This window comes from Podarcis filfolensis (assembly GCF_964270895.1).
Source record: "Podarcis filfolensis genome assembly, chromosome: 11".
Taxonomy (NCBI): domain Eukaryota; kingdom Metazoa; phylum Chordata; class Lepidosauria; order Squamata; family Lacertidae; genus Podarcis; species Podarcis filfolensis.
The window spans coordinates 10,683,786-10,707,162 of NC_139613.1; the positions used below are offsets into that span (position 1 = coordinate 10,683,786).

General features: G+C 47.3%; 1 protein-coding gene across 7 annotated transcripts in view; it reads right to left on the bottom strand.

Annotated features, from left to right (window-relative positions):
• MYO5B (myosin VB) overlaps positions 1-23,377 on the bottom strand; it is a 298,992-nt gene that overhangs the window by 197,049 nt on the left and 78,566 nt on the right. For all 7 annotated transcript variants that reach the window (XM_083575483.1, XM_083575480.1, XM_083575478.1 and 4 more), the window contains exons 2-3: positions 15,233-15,343; positions 2,024-2,195 (exon numbers count right to left, since the gene is read on the bottom strand). In XM_083575483.1, the coding sequence (XP_083431609.1) occupies positions 2,024-2,195; positions 15,233-15,343 (283 nt within the window). The remainder of the gene's footprint in view (positions 1-2,023; positions 2,196-15,232; positions 15,344-23,377) is intronic.

Below are 23,377 nucleotides of genomic sequence, written 5' to 3' on the forward strand. Positions count from 1 at the left end.
GTGTTTTGTGGACCGTGGTTTCTGCGACGTTAACATATGAGAGTGCTGGAGGTGAAATAGTTAAACAGGTTACCCAATCAGAACCCAGGGGGTGGAGTCAGAGGGACTATAAAACCAGCTCTGGGAGGGGCGAAGGGAGAGTTTGTTGGGAGTTGGGTGGTTGGTTGGAGTGGGAGTGAATTGGGATAGAGTCTGTGGGTAGGTTGAGTTAGTGTAGCGAAATAAGCTGAGTCAGGAACAGTTAGGGGCTAGGAAGACAAGTAAATATCTGAGAGGTGGTTTAGTGAGTGAGAACAGGTAGCAAAAGTTATAGGTCTGGATAGGCACCCCATGATTGTAATTGACCGATACAGTTTATGAAACCACACGCTTGTTAAACTGCAATAAATAAACAGAAGTTTATGTTCCAATTTAACCCTGACTGGACTCAGTAGGTCCTGGGTGGTGTCAGCAAGAAATAAAGTGGTGGCACAGGGATCAATAGACGGTGAAATGTCCGGGGACCCTGTGTGATTGCCGCAGTTTCTTACTCTATGGCCACCATATGGGAATATATTTGAAAGGCTTCCACATTTCAAGTCACCTGCTACCACTTTGCCCTCTGCAACCATAATGCAGCAAAGCTACAACTGCACATGAGAGAGAAAGGTGCACTAAGCCACAAGTTCTTTAGCACAGCCATTTGCACTGCTGAAGAGGCAAGCAGATTTTCAGTAAAGTACAAATGCAAGTGGGTTGCCTCTTCAGCATGTAGAGGACTTATTTTTTTTAAAGGCAGCACTCTTCTTCTTTAGCATTTTCCTCTGTTATTTTCAGGATGGTTTCAGGAGCACAGCTGTCCCATACCATTATTTAATAAACACAATCAATCAATCAATGCTGAAATCTAAAGGTATCAGCGTTTTTCTCAGGGCAGGACAAGACAAGAAATGGCTTTTTCCTAGAACAAACAGTTCTCTGTGCTGCAGGATTTAAAAAGAAACTGGAGCACTTAATATACCCCAGCTTTTGACTTTAGAAAAAGCCCTCAAGGTGACTTACAAAAGAAAATCCTGTAAAGAACATAAAAAAAGTACAGGGCAGGATTCGGAGATACTTCTTTGATGTGCAGAGAGAGCTTATATCCTGCCAAGAGAGATGTACATTTCCTGCTCATCTGTCTGCCTCATCATGTATGCGAGTTTTCGTTTCTATAGTTCTATTATGAGAGATGCTTTCAGACCTTTAACGCTGTATTGTCTGTCTCTTAAAAAAAAGGTCATGTTTGAAGTAGTTTTTGCTGATTCATGAACGGACAGACACGTCTATCCTTTTGAAAACAAACAGAAAATCTCTTGTGCAGCAATAAACTAAGCTATCTGCTTTAAAACCTAGTACAGACGTACCGTATTTTTCGCTTCATAAGACGCACCTGACCATAAGACTCCCCTAGTTTTTAGAGGGTGAATGCAAGGGAAAAAAATATTCTTTAAAGGGAGCGCTGAGCAGAGCCTGTATGCATCCCAGGCTCTGCTCAACGCTCCCTTTCACGAGCCGCATGGTGTGTGTGTGTGGCTCTGGGGGGCTTTTCCCTGAGGAGAAGAAGACCCCCAAGAGCCGCACACATGCTCCGCACGTTCTTTAAAGGGAGCGCTGAGCAGAGCCTCCCACCTGCATTCGCTCCATAGGACGCACACACATTTCCCCTTACTTTTTAGGAGGGGAAAAGTGCGTCTTATGGAGCGAAAAATACGGTAGTTATCTGGAAGCCTCCAGATGTTTTGGATGACAATTTCTCACAGTTCCAGCCAGCATGGACAATGGCCAGGGAAGACAGAGGTGGTCTCAAGGGGCAAGACATCTTGATCTGGAATTAATATTTGCTGTGTTACTCTGGGCTACTTGTCTTTTATGTGTTTTTTTTTTTTTAAAAAAAGGGTGGTGACAGTCACAATGATCTCTTCTCATGTCTCACACCCCTGCCACCTCCTTCCACCCCCCCAAAAAAAAAATATTGAAAGAAATGGCACATTGCAACACTCACCACAGTAGGTGTAGATGTGGTTTGATTCCAAGAATCGGACTTTTAAGTTGTGCAAGACCGCAGGTTCGTGGAGGTAACTTAAAGCTGTCAGGTCGTTTTCTCCAACCAAAATATCTGGATTTCGCAAGAAGGGAAACTTGTTGGCTTTAGCATCAATAGGATATTCCAGAAGCTGAAATAGTAAAGAAAGAAAAAGGTTGTTGTCGTTGTCCCTTTCGTTTCTATAGCACGTTATATTTAAATGAAAAAGTCTCAAAGCAATTTACAACACATTAAAACATCAAATAAAACAACCCTGGATAAAATAAATTCAAGCTTCAAGCAAAATAATTTCAAATCCTTCTCTATATGGGATTCTGCTCTCCCCATATTTATTTACCTGCTTAATTTATATAGCTGCCCCATAGCAGAAGGACTCTAGGAAGCCAGTGTGGTGCAGTGGTTAGAGTGTCAGACTAGTACCGGGGAGATCAGGGTTCAAATCCCCCCTCAGCCATGAAGCTTACTGTGGGGCCTTGGTTCTCAAACGCCTTGGTTCTCAAACTCCAAAGACCCGGAAGTAAGTGTTCCGGTTTACAAATGATTTTTGGAAGCCAAATGTCCGATGCAGTTGTCAGCTATTGTTTCCGGGGAGCCTGCGCCAATCAGAAGCTGCCCTTGGTTTTCAAACATTTCAGAAGTCAAACAGACTTCCGGAACAGATTAAGTTTGGCGCTTTTGTTTTTGCTATTTATTTTGCGTTTTTGTTTTTGAGGCTTTTTTGGTTAATTTGTTTTTGTTTCTGTGTGGAACCCAGTTTAGCTACTGATTGATTGAGTGACTGCGGAAATCGATAAAAGCCCCCCATCCAAACAATGATTATCATCAGTGCAGGGAAGAAAAATAAATAAATTTTAATTTTTATCATCTACAATACTGTCTTATTTATTTTATAGTACAGTACATTGGTTATTGCTTTGATTTTATGGATCCATAGTCTCGTTAGATAGCAAAATTCATGTTAAATTGCTGTTTTAGGGGTTGTTTTTAAACGGTTTAATTCGTTTTGCATTACTTTCTACGGGAAAGTGCGCCTTGGTTTTGGAACGCTTTGGTTTTGGAATGGACTTCCGGAATAGATTAAGTTTGAGAACAAGGTACCACTGTAAAGAAGCTTTAGAAAGGTAGAGTGGCCAGTCACCACCCTGGCATGCAGAGATCTCCACATGATCGCAATTGGACCTGTGAGTCACAAAATGTAAGCCTTCCTCTGTTACAGGTATACTGCCTCTGGATTTGGAGGCTTCATCAACTCGTGTCAGAAAACTCGACAGCAACATGGGAAGGGAAGGGTAATAAGCTTTCGTGATGTCCCTGTCTGCCCTCTGCTATGTGTGGCTAAGCCTTCTGTGCCTGAACCAGAACAGCTTGTTGGATGAAGTGAGCAACCTGGGAGTTCCCCTCCTGCTCTCGATTTGACAAGAGGCCTCCATTTTTCCTTTTTGCCGGAGGAACTTAACCGTCAAAGCTTTCAGGGGACTCGTGCAAAATTAATCCAGAGCATGAAGCAGATATTGAATGTGATATGACACGCCCCGGTTTAAATAAAGATGCCGCCTCAATTCTCTTGCCGCTGCCCCCCCCCAAAAAAAGTAAAAAGGAAATAGCACCCAGGGGGAGGTGACAAAGGTATTTACAGATAAAAGGAGGAAATATCATGCTGCATTCGTCTAATTTGGAGGCACGGCTGTTCAGCTGAGACAGAGCCAAAAACTCTTTACCATATGGCCACCCATATGTTGGAAATGACACAACGGCATGACTCATAAAACCTCTTCTGAAAGTTTGCTTTGCATGTTTTTTAAAAAAGGCTTCCCCTATTCCTTAGCTTAGGGGAAGGAGGGAGGAGAGAGGGTTAGGTAAGGCAGATGAGATGTGAAGTTTGACCAAGAGATAAACCCAAGAACAGTTCTTTGCGTATTCTTTTGGAATTGTATGTAAACATGCAAATAAAAGTTATTAACAATAACAGCGGCAAAATAATAGTTTCAACGAGGAAAAGTCTGGGCCACCCATCTGCAAAATATCTAAATCTATCTTGTGAAGGATGAGGACTGATTTTTCTCCTTTTTTTTTACCCAGCATTACTAATAAAAGGGGCTGGCAAGAACATCAGCACAGTAGATGCAATGTATATGAATCTCAACATAATTAGGAGGCTCACCTCCCCCTCCATTTTCATGTTTGTTGTGTATTGAGTCAAAGGATTTTATATCTGTATTATTGTTGTCTGTATTTGCATTAGGGTAAAGTAACTGCCTTTTGGTTCCAGAGGGTACAGCTACTATTGGTTCATTTAAGCTGCTGTATTTGGATCCTCTGTCTTATTGGTTTCCTCCAAAAGGCAGGACTGTGATTGCCTGATATTGTTCCCTCCAAAATGTATCCTTTCTAGCTAGTTCCCTGTCCCTATAAATGTAGCTCTCCCCTCCTCAGTTCTCAGTCTTGTTTGCTGTAATAAAGAAGTGTTACTACAGAACTGTCTCCAGCATATTATGTCAAGAGAGCTGAAATCACAAACCCCACGTCACAACAACTGGCGACGAAGGTGGGATCCGGAATGCTGAGGAGCGGTTAAACGCAGCCCTGCCTCAGAGTCCGGATTGTAGCTAAGAACCAGACTCACTGGCCGGCTGAGAAGACGACCCTGCCCACAGGACAATGGAGAGTCCAAGGGTATTGGAGCCCTTCCAGCCATCAGAGCCCCACACGTGGGAAGACTACGTCGAACGCTTTGAGTTCTTCGCAGTGGCTCAAGGGATCACCGATGCCAGCAAAAGAAGGGCCACATTCCTGAGCTACTGTGGGCCTGAGACCTTCAAGCTGGCCAAGGCATTGCTTGCTCCAGCGAAGCTAAGTGAGACACCTCTCAAAGATATTCTTGCCTGCCTGACAAGCCATTTGGCGCCTACTGAGACCAAGATGGCCCGGCGGTTGGAGTTTCATAAGAGGCAGCAGCGTGCTGGGGAGTCTGTATCTGCATTCCTAGCTGAACTGCGGAAGCTCGCTCAGCACTGCGACTTCCAATGTCTGGAAGAGACTCTCCTGGATCGGTTTATCGGTGGTCTGAGCAGCAAGAAAGCCAGAAGACGCATCGTGGCTAAAGAAGAGGTTACCCTTGCTTCAGCCTTGAAGGAGGCCGCTGCCACGGAGAATTATGAAAGAGAGGAGCTTCATGCCAGTCGCAAGGCCCCTAAGATAGAAGTTGCGCATGCCATGGACGAGCTAGAGGCTACTCCGAGCCAAAGCCCAGTCCATGGGGTTGAGTCAGTGCGTCAGGCCTGCACAGTGCACAAAGATCACCGAGGCAGGTGCCCTGGTTGTGGCGGAAACCATGAGCGGAAGAGTTGTCGTTTCCGGGATGCTATGTGCCGGACGTGCGGGAAGACAGGTCACATCTCCAGGGTCTGTAGATCGGCGGCGCTGGGAGCGACAGGAGCAACTAGACTGGAGCATCGCAGACCATCCACGGCAAACCATGTTCTAAAGGACTGCCACTACGTAACGGAGATCAACGGGAGGGTCGTGCAGTTTCCAGCGCAAGGCAAGGCACACGTCAAGGTGAAGATTGAGGGTCAGCTGTGCGACATGGAGGTGGACTCCGGATCTGGATTCACTATCGTGTCGGACCAGACCGCGAGGACATTCTTCCCCAGGGGTAAGTTGCCCCCTCTGGAGCCCTTCCCGGCAACCTTGCAGTCATATTCAGCGGGCCGTATCCATGTCATGGGAATGTGTGCCGTGAGAGTACAGTTCCGGGACAAACAGGCGGTACTCAAACTGGTGATTGCGAAGGGCAGTCGCCCCAGTCTCCTGGGCACTGACTGGTTCCCCGCCCTGGGACTGAGTATATCAGGGCTTAATTCAATCCAAACCTGCCCTGAGATGAGCGAGGCATTATGCAAAGAATTTGCCGGTCTCTTTAATGGAAAACTGGGTTGTTATAAAGGGCCCCCAGTTGACTTCGAATTGGACCCTGGGGTGGCCCCAATCCGACTCAAACCAAGGCGAGTGCCATTTGCACTGCAACCCAAGATCGAAGCAGAGCTGGATAAATTGGTCAAGCAGGGAGTTCTCTCACCCGTGGACTCTGCTAAGTGGGAGACTCCAATCGTCACGCCCCTTAAAGCAAATGGGGAAGTCAGGATCTGTGCAGATTACAAATGTACTATCAATAAGGCACTCAGGGGAAACTCATACCCCATTCCAGTCGTATCACATCTGTTGGCTAAACTGGCTGGGGGCAAGGTGTTCGCCAAAATTGACCTGGCACAAGCTTACCAACAGCTGCCAGTAACCCCACAATCAGCGGAAGCACAGACTATTGTCACACATAAAGGGGCGTTCAGAGTTAACAGATTACAATTTGGAGTTTGTGTGGCCCCAGGGATTTTTCAAGGGCTCATGGAACGCCTGTTAAGAGGTCTGCCGGGGGTCTTGCCATTTTTTGATGACGTTTTGATTGCTGGAAAAGACCCACAGGAACTGGTTGCGCGTGTCCGTGCAGTGTTGCTCAAGTTCAAGGAGGTGGGGTTGCAACTGAAAAAGGAAAAATGCAGTTTTGGGGTGCCAACCGTGGATTTCTTGGGGTTTAAAATTGATGCATCAGGCATCCACCCCACAGATGCTAAGATTAAGGCCATCATCGAGGCACCACGACCACAGAACAAGACGCAGTTGCAGTCATTCCTGGGACTTATTAACTTTTATCATTCGTTCTTACCCCACAAAGCTTCGGTAGCTGAACCATTACATCGACTGTTACAGAAAAAGAATGTGTGGCGATGGGGGCAGGGGCAGCAGAAGGCTTTTGACTCCTTGCGAGGAATGCTGAGTAGCAGGAGCGTCCTTGCTCATTACGATGAGTCGAAGCCGCTGGTCCTGGCATGTGATGCCTCTCAATACGGCCTGGGGGCGGTGCTGAGTCATAGGGAACCGGACGGGTCGGAAAAGCCCATCTCTTTCTATTCCCGTACGTTGTCGCCCACGGAGCGCAACTATGCTCAAATTGACAAAGAGGCGCTTGCAATTGTGGCAGGAATCAAAAAGTTCCATGATTATGTGTATGGTTGCCATTTCTCCATTGAAACGGACCACAAACCACTGTTAGGGTTGTTCAACCCGAACAAACAAACGCCACAAATTCTCTCCCCCAGAATGTTGCGTTGGTCTATATTCCTGAACGGGTTCCAGTACACCTTGACCCATGTGCCGGGGAAACGGTTGTGCCACGCTGATGCGCTGAGTCGATTGCCTCTTCCTGGCGGGAGCAATGTGGATCCTGCTCCAGCGGAGCACATAATGATGCTGGAAACACTTCCGGGGGCTCCTGTAACGGCTACTGATATAGCTGAGAAAACGAGGAAAGATGCTGTTCTCTCCCGTGTGCTCACTTGGGTGGGGAGGGGGTGGCCAGGTGGTCCGCATGAAGACAAATTCAGGCCTTATGCGACAAGGCAGCACGAGTTGTCCATGCATAAGGGTTGTCTCCTGTGGGGAGATAGGGTGATCATCCCAGCACCACTGAGAAACAGGGTTCTTGAGACGCTTCACATGGGACACCCGGGAATGGTCAGGATGAAGTCGCTAGCCCGATGTTATGTGTGGTGGCCTGGAATGGACCAGAACATAGAACAATGGGTACGAACATGCAAGGCATGCCAAGAGGTGCGGCCAGAAGTGGCCAGAGCACCAGTTCACTGGTGGGAGCAGTCCAGATCTCCCTGGAGCTGGCTGCACTTAGATTTTGCTGGGCCATTCCAGGGGAAGGTCTTTTTGGTTATTGTCGATGCATATTCCAAATGGTTAGAAGTGGCGATGGTCCCTAGCATGGCATCAGCTGCCGTAATCAAGGTGTTGAGGCAGCTGTTTGCAACCCACGGGTTACCTGAGACCATTGTATCAGATAATGGGGCAGCTTTTGTATCCCAAGAATTCAGGGCATTCTTGGCTGATAACTTCATAAGAGGGGTCACATCCGCGCCCTTTCACCCATCCTCCAATGGGCAGGCTGAGCGCATGGTAAGAACAGCCAAAGAATCCATTGCGCGCTTAATGGAGGGTAACTGGTCAGCTCGCATCGCGCAAATGTTATTTTTGCAGCATGCGACGCCGTGTACGTCACAACAATGTTCATATAATTAATTAATTAATTAATTAAGGATGCTGCCCTATACCTGCAGAGTTCACAACACAAAATTACCACCCCACTTCCATTTTTAGAATAATCCATAGTTCGGGCATTACATTTGTGCCACCAACTGCTGCTGTCTAGCTGTAAAGCAACACTCTGCAAACCGGTGACAAAACCATCACAGCAGAATGCAGAGTTTGGAGCTATCTGTGCCTCGCATTAACACTGGAAGATGCGTGGCGCTACGTGCAGGCAGGTCCTGGCTTGCGAATCGGCATCTTGTTAGCAGAACGTGAGCACCCTACGCTTTCATGTAGCAAGACAGCAAGCCACCAAGACAGATGACAATTCCAGAAGAGGAGTTAAATTGCAAAGCCCCATCACGGGAGAAAGACGCATCAGTTCTGACAGCACGAATCAGAAGATGAATGCAAGTATTCAAAACTTCTTCTTTTTTTAAAGCAATGATTTTATATAACACAGAGAGGCAATGTTCAGATACGCTTGCAAGCAGTGGAGGGGCAGAAGAAACTTATTGCAACGTTCTACCTTGCCCGGTAAACCACTGTCTAATACAGGGGTGGGATAGCTCAGTTGGTAGAGCATGAGACTCTTAATTCTAGGTTCATTGCAGGGGGTTGGACTAGATGACCCTCGTGTGCAGAAATGGGCTCCCCGTCCCTACCCGTAATATTTAAATGGGTCTCCTGGCTTTTCTAAATAATAATTTTGATCCTCAAAATCTTAATGACCTGGCAGCGTACAGTCTCAAAAGGATAGATCCCAATTTCACGTGCTGCAAGCATGGGCTTACTCCATAAGTGATTTGGCAACAGCTGTTCACCACAATTCATTAGGTCTAGTTGGAACATAAATAATAATTTGACAGCATTGTCACATCACTCGTTTACCCTTAATCTCACATTTCCTGTTATGAATTTTGCCTCTAGTATCTCTGCATAGTGCCTCTGTTCTGTTGCCCAAGTCCAAAAAGTCCAGGGAGACCTGTGGGGTGGGGTGGGGTGGGGTTTCTTCTGGTCCCTTTCCTAATTTCTTTGGCTTCCGTTTAAAAGAAAAAGAAACTCTTCAGCCCTTTACTCATGGATATAAAAGCATGCAGGCAACATTCCACAAAATTGCCCATTAAGGTAACAAAACCTGGAAGCTACCTTTCAATATCTTGGCCCATCAGTGCAAAGGCACTGGGTTAAAAGACAAGAAGCAAGTTCTCGGTTTTGTTTTTAAGAAAGCTAACTATATTTGAATGCATATCTTACAATCATCAGTCTCATTTGCAGGGTTTGCATGCACAGTAAGCTATAGTTAATGTTTTACCATGAACTTGTCAGTCTTCCCCACTTTGCTCCTCTCTGCTTGAGCTGGACAAAAACAAACCATACTCCCTTGTCTTACTCTTACATCCAAACCAGGAGCTGTGGTTTGTTTTGTTCCCCCAAAGCTATGATCTATTGCAAAGGTTTGCTCTTGGCTCACCGGCCATAGTTTCTTTGAGCAAATCAAGCGACAGCCCAGATCACAAGCCAGGGATTGTGATCTGCAACCAAACAGCCAAGAATCAGGAGTGCTCATAGTAAACTATTAAATATGGTTTACTGTGATGTCTAAACTGGACGATGGTGATTCCCCCCTCCCCCCAGTTTCCATCATCAAAGAAGGCCCAACAACATTTGAAGTCCTTGTGGCTAAAGTGAAAAGGACTTCTGCTGCTGAAATTCAGCTAATTCAACAGTTTCAAATAAAACCGTTTCAGATTACAAACTCTGCAACCGCGAAGAAAGAATGAATACAGGCAAAAGCTTAACAAGGCCAGTTTGCAATCAGAATCTTTGAAGGACAACAGAAATAAAAAGGATGCTAAACACAAGCAGATACATCAACTTCCCCTCTTTTATTTAATTTTTGTATTATATTTTTTTAAAAAAATATATTGACAAATCCAGAAATTAATGGTGCGAGCATCCATATTAGCTTTGCTTTGTCTGCATTCAGAACAGCAGCAGCTGTGCCGTCTTCTCCCACTCAGCCAAATCCATATTTGAAAGGAAGAGCCTTTGGGAATTGCAGAAGTCGCAAACCCAGCATCACTCCCCTGCCATGAATGCGCGCGGCTGAAGCAAGCCAGCCACAAGGGACGCAATTAGCACCACCTGAGGTTTACCCAGCAGGTCCTGAGCAGAAGCATCTACCCAGCTTGTTTTAGCAAAGATCACAAGTTTATTTGCCAGAGCCCACACCAAAGGCTCTTTGATCGTCTGGGACTGTTGGGTGCGATTTTTCGAAAAGCAACACAGTACCCGAAGTCATTACTCGCAGAGAGTTCTTTCCTGCTCTGCCTGGTGCCGGTGAACAGCAAAACGGCAGGCAGCTTGGGCGACAAGGTTGCAAGAAGCGCTTGTGTGATCAGATAACGCAGCCCAACATCCTCTCTCCAACAACTGATTGCAAGGGCATGATGGATGGCCAGCCGCCTCCTGCAACTGTATTCAGCAAGCCCAACCTGCCCCTGAAAAGCAGATCCCAAAAAGCATGGGGTGGGAAATTAAATTTTTTTGTGGTGGAGCCGCAAGTAAGCAGGGTCAGAACCGAAAGCAGTTTACCTACCTTAAGCTTCCCAGCTCAGGCAGGGCTGAAAACTAGCTTTGTACAGGCTTTCCGCAGCTAGAATTTAAGCTCCTAAGCTAAGCATAGGCAAACTCAGCCCTCCAGATGTTTTGGGACTACAACTCCCATCATCCCTCGCTAACAGGACAGGGATGATGGGAATTGTAGTCCCAAAACATCTGGAGGGCCAGGTTTGCCTATGCCTGTCCTAAGCTATTAGTTATCGCAGGTTTTTGGCTCCTATCAAACAGTGCCCTTAGTGTGTCCATACCAGTCTGAGCTGTTTCTTTAATTGCATAAGAGCGTTAGTTATTCTTGAGGGTGTATGGGGTGTTAGGGAAAAGGTAGTATCTCAGATAAGGGGCATGTTGTTCTCCTTCTGGGGTAGTTTGTCCACCTTAGGTCCTCACTCAGCTCTCACCGGTGACTCCATGTCAGAATGTGACAGTGGCCAAACCATGGGAAACTGCTTCAATTGGCCAGTTAAACCAGGTGAGGGTAGCTGATGCATCTCAAACCCTCAGTAGTTAGGGACTTCCCTGCATGTGAAGACAGGCTCTGGTGCATTAAGCAGATGAGATCAATAGTGGGTCCAGGCAGTTTCTGCGTGTGCTGTAGAGGGAAGTGATGGGGTTCATCAACTTGGGAAGGTAGCCCAGGTAGGAGAAGGAAAACTCTGATCCTAAACCTTCACTGCTTTTTTGGGGGGGGGGAGAAAGGGCTAAGGAGTAAACCCTACACAAATCCAGAGTGCAACCTATTTGACTGGTGACAATAAAATGCTTCTTCCAATCCTGATTTCAGAAGATGGAGGGAACCCTGTGGTTGCCATGGAAGGCCTCTGCGAGAACATGTGTGTGCCCCTGGGCACCATGTTGGTAACCCAAGTTCTAATGGGCGCTGTGCAAACAGCTGTCCCACTTTATTTCCTGCCATAGAGAATCTGAGGAGGTGGCTAAAATCTTAGAAACCTACTGTTAGTTTCTGTTTGCCACTGTGCAGTGCTTTGGAGTCACAAGACTCTGTTTACATTCCAGAGACATTCCAGGCTGTTGGAAGTCTCACGGGAGACGGGAGACGGATGTGACGTACTGGTTTCCTGTTCCTTTGTTCTTCAGTTGCTCTCTGCTTTTCTGTCTGCGTAGCTTAGAAAATAAAGCATAGCGATGTAGCCATAAATCTCATCACTTCCGCGTGCTGCTTTGATTCTCTGCTGAATGGGAATGTGCCTGAGCCTCATCAAAGGCTCAGGTCGTTAATCACCTCGGAGGGAGATTCCGGAAGATGAGCTTTATCAGCTTGGTCGAATGCAGATTCTGACACTTACTACCTTAATATGAGATTCTGGGGCCCACCTCTTGAACCATGAGATGCAACAAAGCATCTCAAGTTGACCCTTTTCAGAATCCATGCTAGGTTCTGGGTCTTGATGAACCTAGGCCTCCTAGATAGGTGAATGCGCCACTGACTGGGTTCTATTCTCATTCCCGGGTTCCACCCTCCCTTTTAATAACTGGATAATGCATCACGTGCAAGCAATAGTAATGCTTTTTTCCCCTAGCAGGCCTTTTGAATTATTCACAATGTCCTTGGAGCATGTTCAGTTTGTAAAAGCTGCATCTGCTAACTGGTTTAGCAAGTAACAGAGCACACTTGCAGCTAAACAATTTAAAAAGCCATTTGTGAAGAAATTTCAATAAACTCCTATTGCCATTATGCCAGCCAAGTGGGTTAAACGCAATTGTAACATTACCAGCCGCTGGTGCTTCAAGACAAAACTGCACCCATCATCATAATAAATTCTAGGCTTGTCACTGCAATGTTCTTAGTGAACAAAAGCAATTGCACCAAGTCCTTTCCAACTGCTATGTTAGCAAATGGTTTGGGGGGGTGTATGTATGTGTTTGGAGGGGGCAGGGGTTAAGAGCTTCTGAAGTCTTCCTACTAGTAGAATGTCAGCTTTTCCATATTTCAGCTTTGGAAATCTAAGCAGTGTGTTTGGCGTGTTATGCAAATAGTTGATGGATATGCAAACTAAAGTGTGCTGAATTAGCAGACTCCATTGGTGTGGGTTTCCACCAAGCACTTGCTCTCTGTACCTATAGAAAAGGTGTGTGGGGGGGGGGGTAACAGTTCCACTTGACCACCACCACTCCTCCCCTCCTCGCCACACACACCAGTGAAGACAGAGGTTCTTCCCAAGCTCCCAGGATTGTGTGCCAGTAACACAGTCAACTCTTATGCCCCGCTGCCACAACTGCTCCATTTGATGAATGCTGTTAGACACAACTCCCTGTTGAGGGGAGAAGAATCTATTGCACTATACCAGGCATAGGCAAACTCGGCCCTCCAGATGTTTTGAGACTACAACTCCCACCATCCCTAGCTAACAGGACCAGTGGTCAGGGATGATGGGAACTGTAGTCCCAAAACATCTGGCGGGCCAAGTTTGCCTATGCCTGCACTATACTATCAGGGAAATGCTATTGATAATCCACTGATAACTCTCTCCTAGCAGATGCCATCAGAGATGGGAGTCAATGAGTCATAGAATCATAAAGTTGGAAGGGATCCCGAGGATCATTTAGTCCAACCCCCTGCAATTCAGGAATATGCAGCTGTCCCTTACGGGGTTCAAACCTGCAATCCTGGTACTATCAGCACCAAACTCTAACCAACTGAGCTATGGGCCTGCTCATCTACTGAGACACCATTTTCATCAGGCTCCTCCCTCCCTCGCCTCAACTACCTCCTGGCAATCCATCAGATTGCAGCATGTAGAGAAATATGGGAAGCAGGACCACTCCTTTTCATTTGCCGCGAGATCAACTACACTTAGGGGACGCGGGTGGCGCTGTGGGTTAAACCACAGAGCCTAGGACTTGCTGATCAGAAGGTTGGCGGTTCGAATCCCCGCGACGGGGTGAGCTCCCGTTGCTCGGTCCCTGCTCCTGCCAACCTAGCAGTTTGAAAGCACGTCAAAGTGCAAGTACATAAATAGGTACCGCTCCGGCGGGAAGGTAAACGGCGTTTCCGTGCACTGCTCTCGTTCACCAGAAGCGGCTTAGTCATGCTGGTCACATGACCCGGAAGCTGTACTCCGGCTCCCTCGGCCAGTAAAGCGAGATGAGCGCCGCAACCCCAGAGTTGGCCATGACTGGACCTAATGGTCAGGGGTCCTTTTACCTTTACCTTACAACTACACTTGGCTCCTTGCCCCTCTGACCTCTTTCCATCTCAGCTGGTCACTGTAACAGCTACAAAACTAGCTTTAAAAACCAGCGCCTGAGATTGCTTGCTTTCTTCTTCCTTCCTCATCGCTTCTTCCTTTTTTGTACCACGTCTTTTAAACGGTAAGCCTGCAGGCAAGACCATAAGCCAGTCTGAGAGCCCTTTTGGCCGAAGTGAAATGCTTTAAATACAAACCGCAATGTTCGGAAATGCTTTGATACCCGAGAACTAAAAAGGAGCAGCACATATCTGGTGCCAACGAAGAAATCAAACAGAACCCAAGCAAGCAAAGATTGAGAGAGCAATCTTCCTTTGCTCTCTGCATGGGAGTGTGGAAAAATTAACTTCTTCGATGTGCACAGCTCAAGACAAGGGCAATCCCAAAGCAAAAGAAACCATTCGATCGCCACTGTAGATATCAATTCCTGCTCCAAATGCCACTGTTTGAAATCCAACTACAGTATTTTTTGCTCTATAAGACACACCAGACCACAAGACGCACCTAGTTTTTGGAGGAGGAAATCTAATCCTGAATCTCAGAAGCCAGAACAGGAAGAGGGATCGCTGCGCAGTGAAAGCAGCAATCCCTCTTGCTGTTCTGGCTTCTGGGATAGCTGCGCAGCCTGCATTCGCTCCATAAGACGCACACACATTTCCCCTTACTTTTTAGGAGGGAAAAAGTGAGTCTTATAGAGCAAAAAATACGGTATGTAGCCAAAGACCTCTTTGCAAACCTTATTCAGCTTATTGTTTGTGCTGCCAACCCTTCAACTGATAGGTGGTGGCCGCAAACCCCCTTTCAGCTCAGTTGCATCTTTATCTGTCTCACACCTGACATCACACATCACATCAGGTGTACAGCAGGTGGGCATGGCTTGGCCAAAACAGCCTAGAGAGGGTCAACTGGGGAGGCCTAGAAGCCTGAGTTTCCCTCCCCTCACCGCTACACACAGTTATAGGCTCAGGGCCGCCTCACGCGGAACAGCTTTCCGCACAGAAAAAGTGTAACTTGTCAATCATCCCCTCCAGAAATCTCTTCGAACATGAAGAGGAATATCTAAAAGGTCGGTGCTGGCTGTTTGGACTTCAAAACATTTCCTCAGCAATTCTTGAAAACAACGAAACACAAGAAACAGCAGAAAACAGTGACACCCCCCCAAAAAAAAATAAAGACGAGGACGTACCGTTTCATCTTCAAGTTTCAGGTGCAGAGTTTTATCCCCCTCCTTGTAATCTTTGATGATTTCTGCTGATTTCCAGACTTCCTCCGGGTCAGGAATCCAGACTCTCGTGTACTGCAAAGGTGAAAAGAAGGGAGGAAATTGTTAAGGTAAATTGCTCAAGTAGAGAGGCCTCCTCAGTAACACAAGAGGTTCATCTGGTACAGAATTCCGATTTTAACAGTGGCTAAAAAAGAAGGCTCAAAAGCAAGACATAAAAGCAGGGGTTGGAGTAGAAGACTCTCGATATGATATGATATGATATGATACGATACGATAATCTTTATTGTCATTGTCCCATACAGAACAACGAAATTGAAAAAATCTACATCAGACATTGAAAAACCAACAAGCCTGCTATCCCAATTATCCCAGCCTGGTTAGCCCCTAAAAACTCTGATACCCCATAACAGAATACAATATACAGTGGTACCTCAGGTTACATACGCTTCAGGTTACATACGCTTCATGTTACAGACTCCGCTAACCCAGAAATAGTGCTTCAGGTTAAGAACTTTGCTTCAGGATGAGAACAGAAATCGGGCTCCGGCGGCGCGGCAGCAGCAGGAGGCCCCATTAGCTAAAGTGGTGCTTCAGGTTAAGAACAGTTTCAGGTTGAGTATGGACCTCCGGAACGTATTAAGTACTTAACCTAAGGTGCCACTGTACTCCCATAGAGACTCCTTACACTGTGTTTAAAACCAAAATCGCATTTGGATAGAAACTGTTTCTCAGGCGGCTAGTCCTAGTCTTTATAACCCTGTACCTTCTTCCAGAAGGCAGAAGCTGAAAGAGATCATTTCTGGGGTGCGCACTGTCCTGCACTATCTCTGCAGCTTTCTTATGGCACCTGGAAGCGTAGATTTGATCCAAGGTGGGAAGAATGCACCCAATTATTCTCTCCGCAGTCTTTACAACCTTGGACAGCACTGTTTTTTCCCTGACCGTGCAGCTCCCAAACCACACACATGGACCATAAGTTAATACACTCTCCACAGTACAATGGTAAAATAATATCAACTGGTCCTTTGAGAGATTATTTTTCCAGAGGATTCTCATAACCTCTGCTGTGCTCTCTTCATCAGGTCTTTGCTGTTTTCTCCCCAGGTTAGGTCATCTCTCGGGGTCCCTTCCAACTCTAGAATGATTCCAAGATTCCTTGTCTTGACCCAAAGACGTACCGGGAGATGCCACGGACAGAACACAAGACCTTTATATACAAAGCACATCTTCTACCACTGAGCTACGCCTCCTCCTCGAGGAGTTGCCTTTGCGACACTCTAGGACAGGGGTGGGGTACTGAATCCAACCAGTGGGCCAGAACCGCATCTCCCCTACACCGATAGTATGGGTCACGTTTGACAGGTGAGTGTGCACAGGGCTTTGCAGGGTGCTGCCAACCAGTTGACAGGTGGTGCCTGTACTGTAAACCCCTTTGGACCAGTGGCACCTTTACCTGCCTCACGCCTGTCCTTACCTGATTAAAGGTAAAGGGACGTCTGAAATTAGGTCCAGTTGCAGACGACTCTGGGGTTGTGGCGCTCAACTTGCTTTACTGGCTGAGAGAGCCGACGTTTGTCCACTAATAGTTTTTCCGGGTCATGTGGCCAACATGACTAAGCCACTTCTGGCAAACCAGAGCAGCACACGGAAACGCTGTTTACCTTCCCGCTGGAGCGGTACCTATTTATCTACTTGCACTTTGATGTGCTTTCGAACTGCTAGGTTGGCAGGAGCAGGGACCGAGCAACGGGAGCTCACCCCATCGCGGGGATTTGAACCGCCGACCTTTTGATCGGCAAGCCCTAGGCTCAGTGGTTTAATCCACAGCGCCACCCGCGTCCCTCCTTACCTGATTAGGGCATGGCTTATCCCAAACCAGATTGCAGGCCCAAGAGGGAGGGTTGGTGGGGCAAAGCAGGCCAGAATGTCTTCACCCCTGCCACAGAACATAAGGAGAACTTGATGGATCACGGCAATGGCCCATTGAGTCCATCATTCTGTTCTCCCAGTGGCCAACCAGATTCCTGTGCAAAACCTGTAAGCAGGACCCAAACACAAGAGCTCTCTCTCCTCCAGTTGTTTCCAGCAACTGGAATTCAGATACTTATGGTCTCCAACAGTGGAGACAGACCATCTCCATCCTTGCAAGCTGCCACCGGAAGCCTTATCCTCCATAGATTTTAATCCTCTAGGAAGCAGCGGTGTTCATTCTTCATCTAAAGCTCCTCCCAACCTGACATGCATTATTAGGTTTGGAAGTTAATGGAAACAGACGTACATAAACTCAGACAAGTAAAGACCCCATGCAGAGACCCTCTGCAGGCAGCTATGTAGGGGGTTCATAAGAATGAAGGTTTATTGAACAGCAGCATCGCGGAGAAACAGGAACAGCAAAATATAGTCCCAAGCGGATCACATTTACACTCTGCTAATGGGCTTTTATTCAATTAGAGCTGCAACTGTGCTCTGTGCAGTATGTGTCCGGAAGAGTTATGGCCTCACAGGCTTCATTTTCTGCTTAGGCAGATAAATGAGCCTCCTTCCAAGGAGAGCAGAGCTTGTTACGGGGGAAACTCCCATCCAACAGCGTCATGTTGCAAAGAGTCATGGTGCAACTCCTGATTAAAAGAGCTCTGTAGGCCAGCAGCATCTGAAGGGCTGCTGGTTAAGTCGCCCCGATTTAGAATAATGAAAGTGGGTGGACAATGTCAGCTAGCAAGAGGTTTGTCATTTCTGCAGTTAAAGCACAACTTAAATTCTAAATAGTCAGGACCCTGTTTTGTCTGTAGTGAGCACTACTGCCACTGTAAAACATATTGGATAGATACTCGATTATGTCATTAATTTGTTTTCATCTTATTGTGAGTGGTGTTGTAATACTGGGTGACTGATGATGACCTTAAGCTGAACAATAAAAATCTGGTAAAACACCCAGAGCTGTTTCTCCCTCTGTCTAGGAACTATACCAGTGCGACCCATTTTGATGCATGCCAAGCTAAAAGGGGAGCAAGAGGAGACACGATAGAAGTGTGTAAAATTATGCAATGTATGGAGAAAGTCCATAGAAAAAGGTTTTTCTCACTTTGCCAACGCATCAGAAGTTGGGGACCTCCAATGAAGATGAACCTCAGAAGATTCGGAAGAGACAAAAAAAGAAAGCACACCTAAACGGCCTTGGTCCTGTATACCTGAAGGAGCGTCTCCACCCCCATCTTTCAGCCCGGACACTGAGATCCAGCGCCGAGGGCCTTCTGGCGGTTCCCTCATTGCGAGAAGCAAAGCTACAGGGAACCAGACAGAGGGCCTTCTCGGTAGTGGGGCCCGCCCTGTGGAACGCCCTCCCTTCAGATGTCAAAGAGATAAACAACTACCTGACATTCAGAAGACATCTTAAGGCAGCCCTGTTCAGGGAAATTTTTAATGTGTGACATTTTAGTGTATTTTTGGTCTCTGTGGAAGTAGCCCAGAGTGGCTGGGGAAACCCAGCCAGATGGGCGGGGTACAAATAATAAATTATTATTATTTATGAGATAACTGCATTACAGTGGGTTGAACTAGATAACCCTTGGGGTCCCTTCCAATTTATGATTATTCTATGTTAAACTATAGTTAAACTATAGAATTCACTCCTACAAGAAGTTGTGGCGGCCACCAATTTGGATGGCTGTAAAAGAGGAATGGACAAATTTATGGAGGATAATGCTGTCAGGGGCTAGTAGTCATGATGGCTATGCTCTGTCTCCACGGTCAAGGGCAGGGAACGCCGAGAACTGTAAGTCTCAGCGAGGGGAACAGGGGTCTCCTAACAACTCTCATCAACAAACTACAGTTCCCATGATTCTTTAGGGAGAAAGTTGTGACTGTTTACAGTGGTCTGGTACAGCTTTAAATGTCCACTGCAGATGCGGCCTCTTTTCAGCATCTGACCTTTGTTGGCCCAGTGCCTGCTCAATGAAAACAGTTAGCAAGACAGATCCTAAAAGTATTGCAATGGGAAGCCAATGGTTCATGGGATTTGGGACCCTGGGCAGTTCCACACTGGCTTTCGTTGACACTGTGTCCCCCCAAAGTGGGTAAAAACCCTACACTAAGCACAGCTGAGGGATGCGGGTGGCGCTGTGGGTTAAACCACAGAGCCTAGGACATGCCGATCAGAACGTCGGTGGTTTGAATCCCCGCGACAGGATAAGCTCCCGTTGCTCGGTCCCTGCTCCTGCCAACCTAGCAGTTCAAAAGCACGTCAAGTGCAAGTAGATAAATAGGTACCACTCCAACGGGAAGGTAAACGGCGTTTCCGTGCACTGCTCTGGTTCGACAGAAGCGGCTTAGTCATGCTGGCCACATGACCCGGAAGCTGTACGCCGGCTCCCTCGGCCAATAAAGTGAGATGAGTGCCGCAACCCCAGAGTCGGCCACGACTGGACCTAATGGTCAGGGGTCCCTTTACCTTTTAAGCACAGCTGAAAACTAGATACTGGCATTCCTGAAAGCAAACGCAATCCTGTGTACTTCAATTATCAAAATGCCCCTCAAGAGTTAATGAAATGGCAGCTGTGAATATATATATTTTTAATGCTCAATAGCAATGAATTCTTTATATGTATAATGTATAATTATTTTTAGGATTACACAATAGCTGGAGCAGCAGGAACTCATCGACGTTAATGAAGCTATCTAAATATATTGCCAGCGCAGCAGTTTTGCTGGTTGAAAGGCGGAGGGGAAGAGGGAGAGGATGGGTAGACATGTGAGTGCCTCCAGAGTGCTGCCTGCACCTCAGTTTCTACCTCTCAACACCTCCCAGCTCTGCAGTTGTTGGAATGGACTCCTGATTTTAATTGCCGCGGGTGGGAGCAGGGATGCCTTTAAGAATCTTGGCATTTATTGCTCACAGGGCATTCTGTTTAATCGCAGTGCTTGGCTGTTTACCGTCTGCGATTCCTGATGCAGTATTGGGGATGCAGATAGTCAGTATCTGGAAAAACTGGAGACAAAGTGGTTCAGCAGCAATGTTGGGCCATGAGCCCAACCCGTAGGGCAAGGGTAGAGGAACTGAGGGTCATGTTCCCTTCTGGGAAATCTTCCAGCGGTAGATGGGGCCAGAAGCAAATGCGGGCACAGCAATGCATGCTGATTTAAGCTGGAACAGTAGGGTCACACCGGCACATTCCTTTCTGCCCTCCATCCATGCAAGCAAGGAGCAAGGCAAGAACACCCAAGGAGGATGCAAAGTATGGTCAATGAAGAGGGCGTCCTGGGAAGACTCTCTCGGGGCAGACAGAGAAGACCACAAGGCCTCATTCAGCTCCAGTGCCTGATGGTCCCCATCCCTGCGACAGAGCAAGGCCTTAAGGATGTTCCTGGACAACCCAAGCAATACTAGATAAGGATCAGGAGCCTTAAAGTGCACAGTCGTTCCCTAATCACGTCTGCTCTTAGTTACTCCCCAGGCTGCCTTCATTGAGGGAGGACGTGTTATGTCACCATTGCTACTGTTTAGAATTTGGAAGTGAGATAATCACTCAGAGATCTACTTGCAAATCCTGAGATACCTTCTGCCCATTATCCACATGGTATGGGCAATAGCCTGAGCTCCCAGGTTATGCAAAGACAAACCATGGTTTAGCATGAATAATAATACCGTATTTGTCGCCCTATAGGACGCACCGTCCCATAAGGCGCACCTAGTTTTTTGGGGGGGAAATAAAGGAAAAAAAATATTTCCCCCCCCCCAGGCGCGGGGCTGGGGCGGGGGAAGCCCGAGCTTCCCCCAACCCCAGCCCCCAGAACAGGCAACTCTCCGCAAGCCCGGCGCCGGGCTCCTGCGCCTTGCGGAGAGCTGCATGAAGCCTGGGCGCGCTGAGCTGCATGAGTTGCCTGCATGTTGAAGCCTGGTCGCGCTGAGCTCAGCGTGCCCAGACTTCCGACAGCTCTCCGCAAGGCGCGGGAGCCTGCGCTGGCTTCACGCAGAGCGCCCAGGCTTCATGCAGCTCTCCGCAAGGCGCCTTGCAGAGAGCTGCGCGAAGTCTGGGCGAGCTGAGCTCAGTGCACCCAGGCTTCAGCATGCAGGCAACTCTCCGCAAGCCGTGGGAGCCCAGCACAGGCTCCCACAGCTTACAGAGATCTGCGCGAAGCCTGGAGAGCGAGAGGGGTCGGTGCGCACCGACCCCTCTCGCTCTCCAGGCTTCAGCAAAAGCCTGCATTCGCCCCATAGGACGCACACACATTTCCCCTTCATTTTTGGAGGGGAAAAAGTGCATCCTATGGGGTGAAAAATATTTTAGTAATAATAATAATAATAATAAATTTTTATTTATACCCCAGAAAACCGGGCTCAGGGCAGCTAACCACAAATTTGAAACAATTGATGCAACAAAAACCAGCATAAAATACGGTATAAAACATGAATAACAATAAAATCAAAAATCAATTTAGGGGGGAAATCCATCCAATAAACATAAAGATGATCACCAGGGCTAGCTGGCTAAATTAGTCCTATTTGGGCCAGCGAGGAGATCAGGGGAGAATTAGCTGTGGGATCCCAGAGCGGGTAATCTTCATAAAAAGGGGAAGGGGAGGAAAGGAAGGGGAATAAAAGATCAGGCTAAGTTCAGATTGAAAGCCAGGTGGAATAGTTCTGTCTTACAGACCCTGCGGAAGGAAGTTAAATCCTGCAGGGCCCTGGTCTCATGGGACAGAGCATTCTACCAGGTCAGAGCCATCACGGAGAAGGCCCTAGCCCTGGTGGAGGATAATCTAACTTCCTTAGGGCCCGGGACTTCTAAACTATGATTATTCATGGACCTTAAGGTCCTCTGTGGGCACACCAGGAGAGGCGGTCCCGTAATGTGCTCCCAGAGAGGAGATCCCAGCTGTTTCGCTCCTCCCTGGTTTGTTCTATGTGAGTCTAGAGCAGTGGTGGCAAAACTTGGCCCTCCAGCTGCTTTTGGACTACAATTCCCATCATCCCTGATCACTGTTCCTGTTAGCTAGGGATGATGGGAGTTGTAGTCCAAAAACAGCTGGAACGCCAAGTCTGGCCACCACTGGTCTAGAGGAAAGCTAGATCATGAGCCTGGGTTTGGGTGACACCCTGAGCACATTACAACAGCAGAATAACCAGGGAGAAACAAAGCAGCCGCAATCTCCTTTCCCCAGAGTTCTCGTGTTTGCACTAACCTTGGCACGGCAAGCTAACATGGCCCCCATGTGTTGCGAACTGGAGGAACTGGTACATTTATTTGCTTTCCACCTCAATTCTCCTCATTTTCAGCGAGCGCTCAAGGCTTGTCAACAAACAGCAATTTCTCAAAAACAGCCGTCATATATTACAAGCATGAACAACGTCTGTGGGGGGTTTGATGCACTCAAGTCACTTTCGGGAGAGGAAAAATCTGCATGGGAGTGATAGAGTCAAGGCAAGAGATGGATTTGGGGGTGGGGGTGGGAGGAGTTCAAAAAGCCTTTTAAAAATGCAAGGTGCTTTATTGACAGGCTATGAAAGTAGAAGCCTTCCTCTTGCCTGCAAAGCCCTGAAAATAGAAGACGATCCTTGGAAAATTACAGCACTTACACAAGTAGGTTTTTGTTAGACTCCGCATGCAGAAAAATGCAAAAGGAAATCACAACCACCACTTTTTAGCACTAGGGTACCCCAGATACTGGGACGCGGGTGGCGCTGTGGGTTAAACCACAGAGCCTAAGACTTGCTAATCAGAAGGTTGGCAGTTCAAATCCCCACGATGGGGTAAGCTCCCGTTGCTCGGTCCCTGCTCCTGCCAACCTAGCAGTTCGAAAGCATGTCAAAGTGCAAGTAGATAAATAGGTACCGCTCTGGCGGGAAGGTAAACGGCGTTTCCGTGCGCTGCTCTTGTTCGCCAGAAGCGGCTTAGTTATGCTGGCCACATGACCCGGAAGCTGTACGCCGGCTCCCTCGGCCAAGAAAGCGAGATGAGCGCCGCAACCCTGGAGGACCCCTGGACCTTTACCTTTACCCCAGATACTATAACAAGGAAGGAGGAACTCTATTGAGTAAGGCAATTTACAGAAGGCGATATATGAAAATCCTGCCACAGTAGTTCATGTGTTGGTTACTTAAGACTGGAT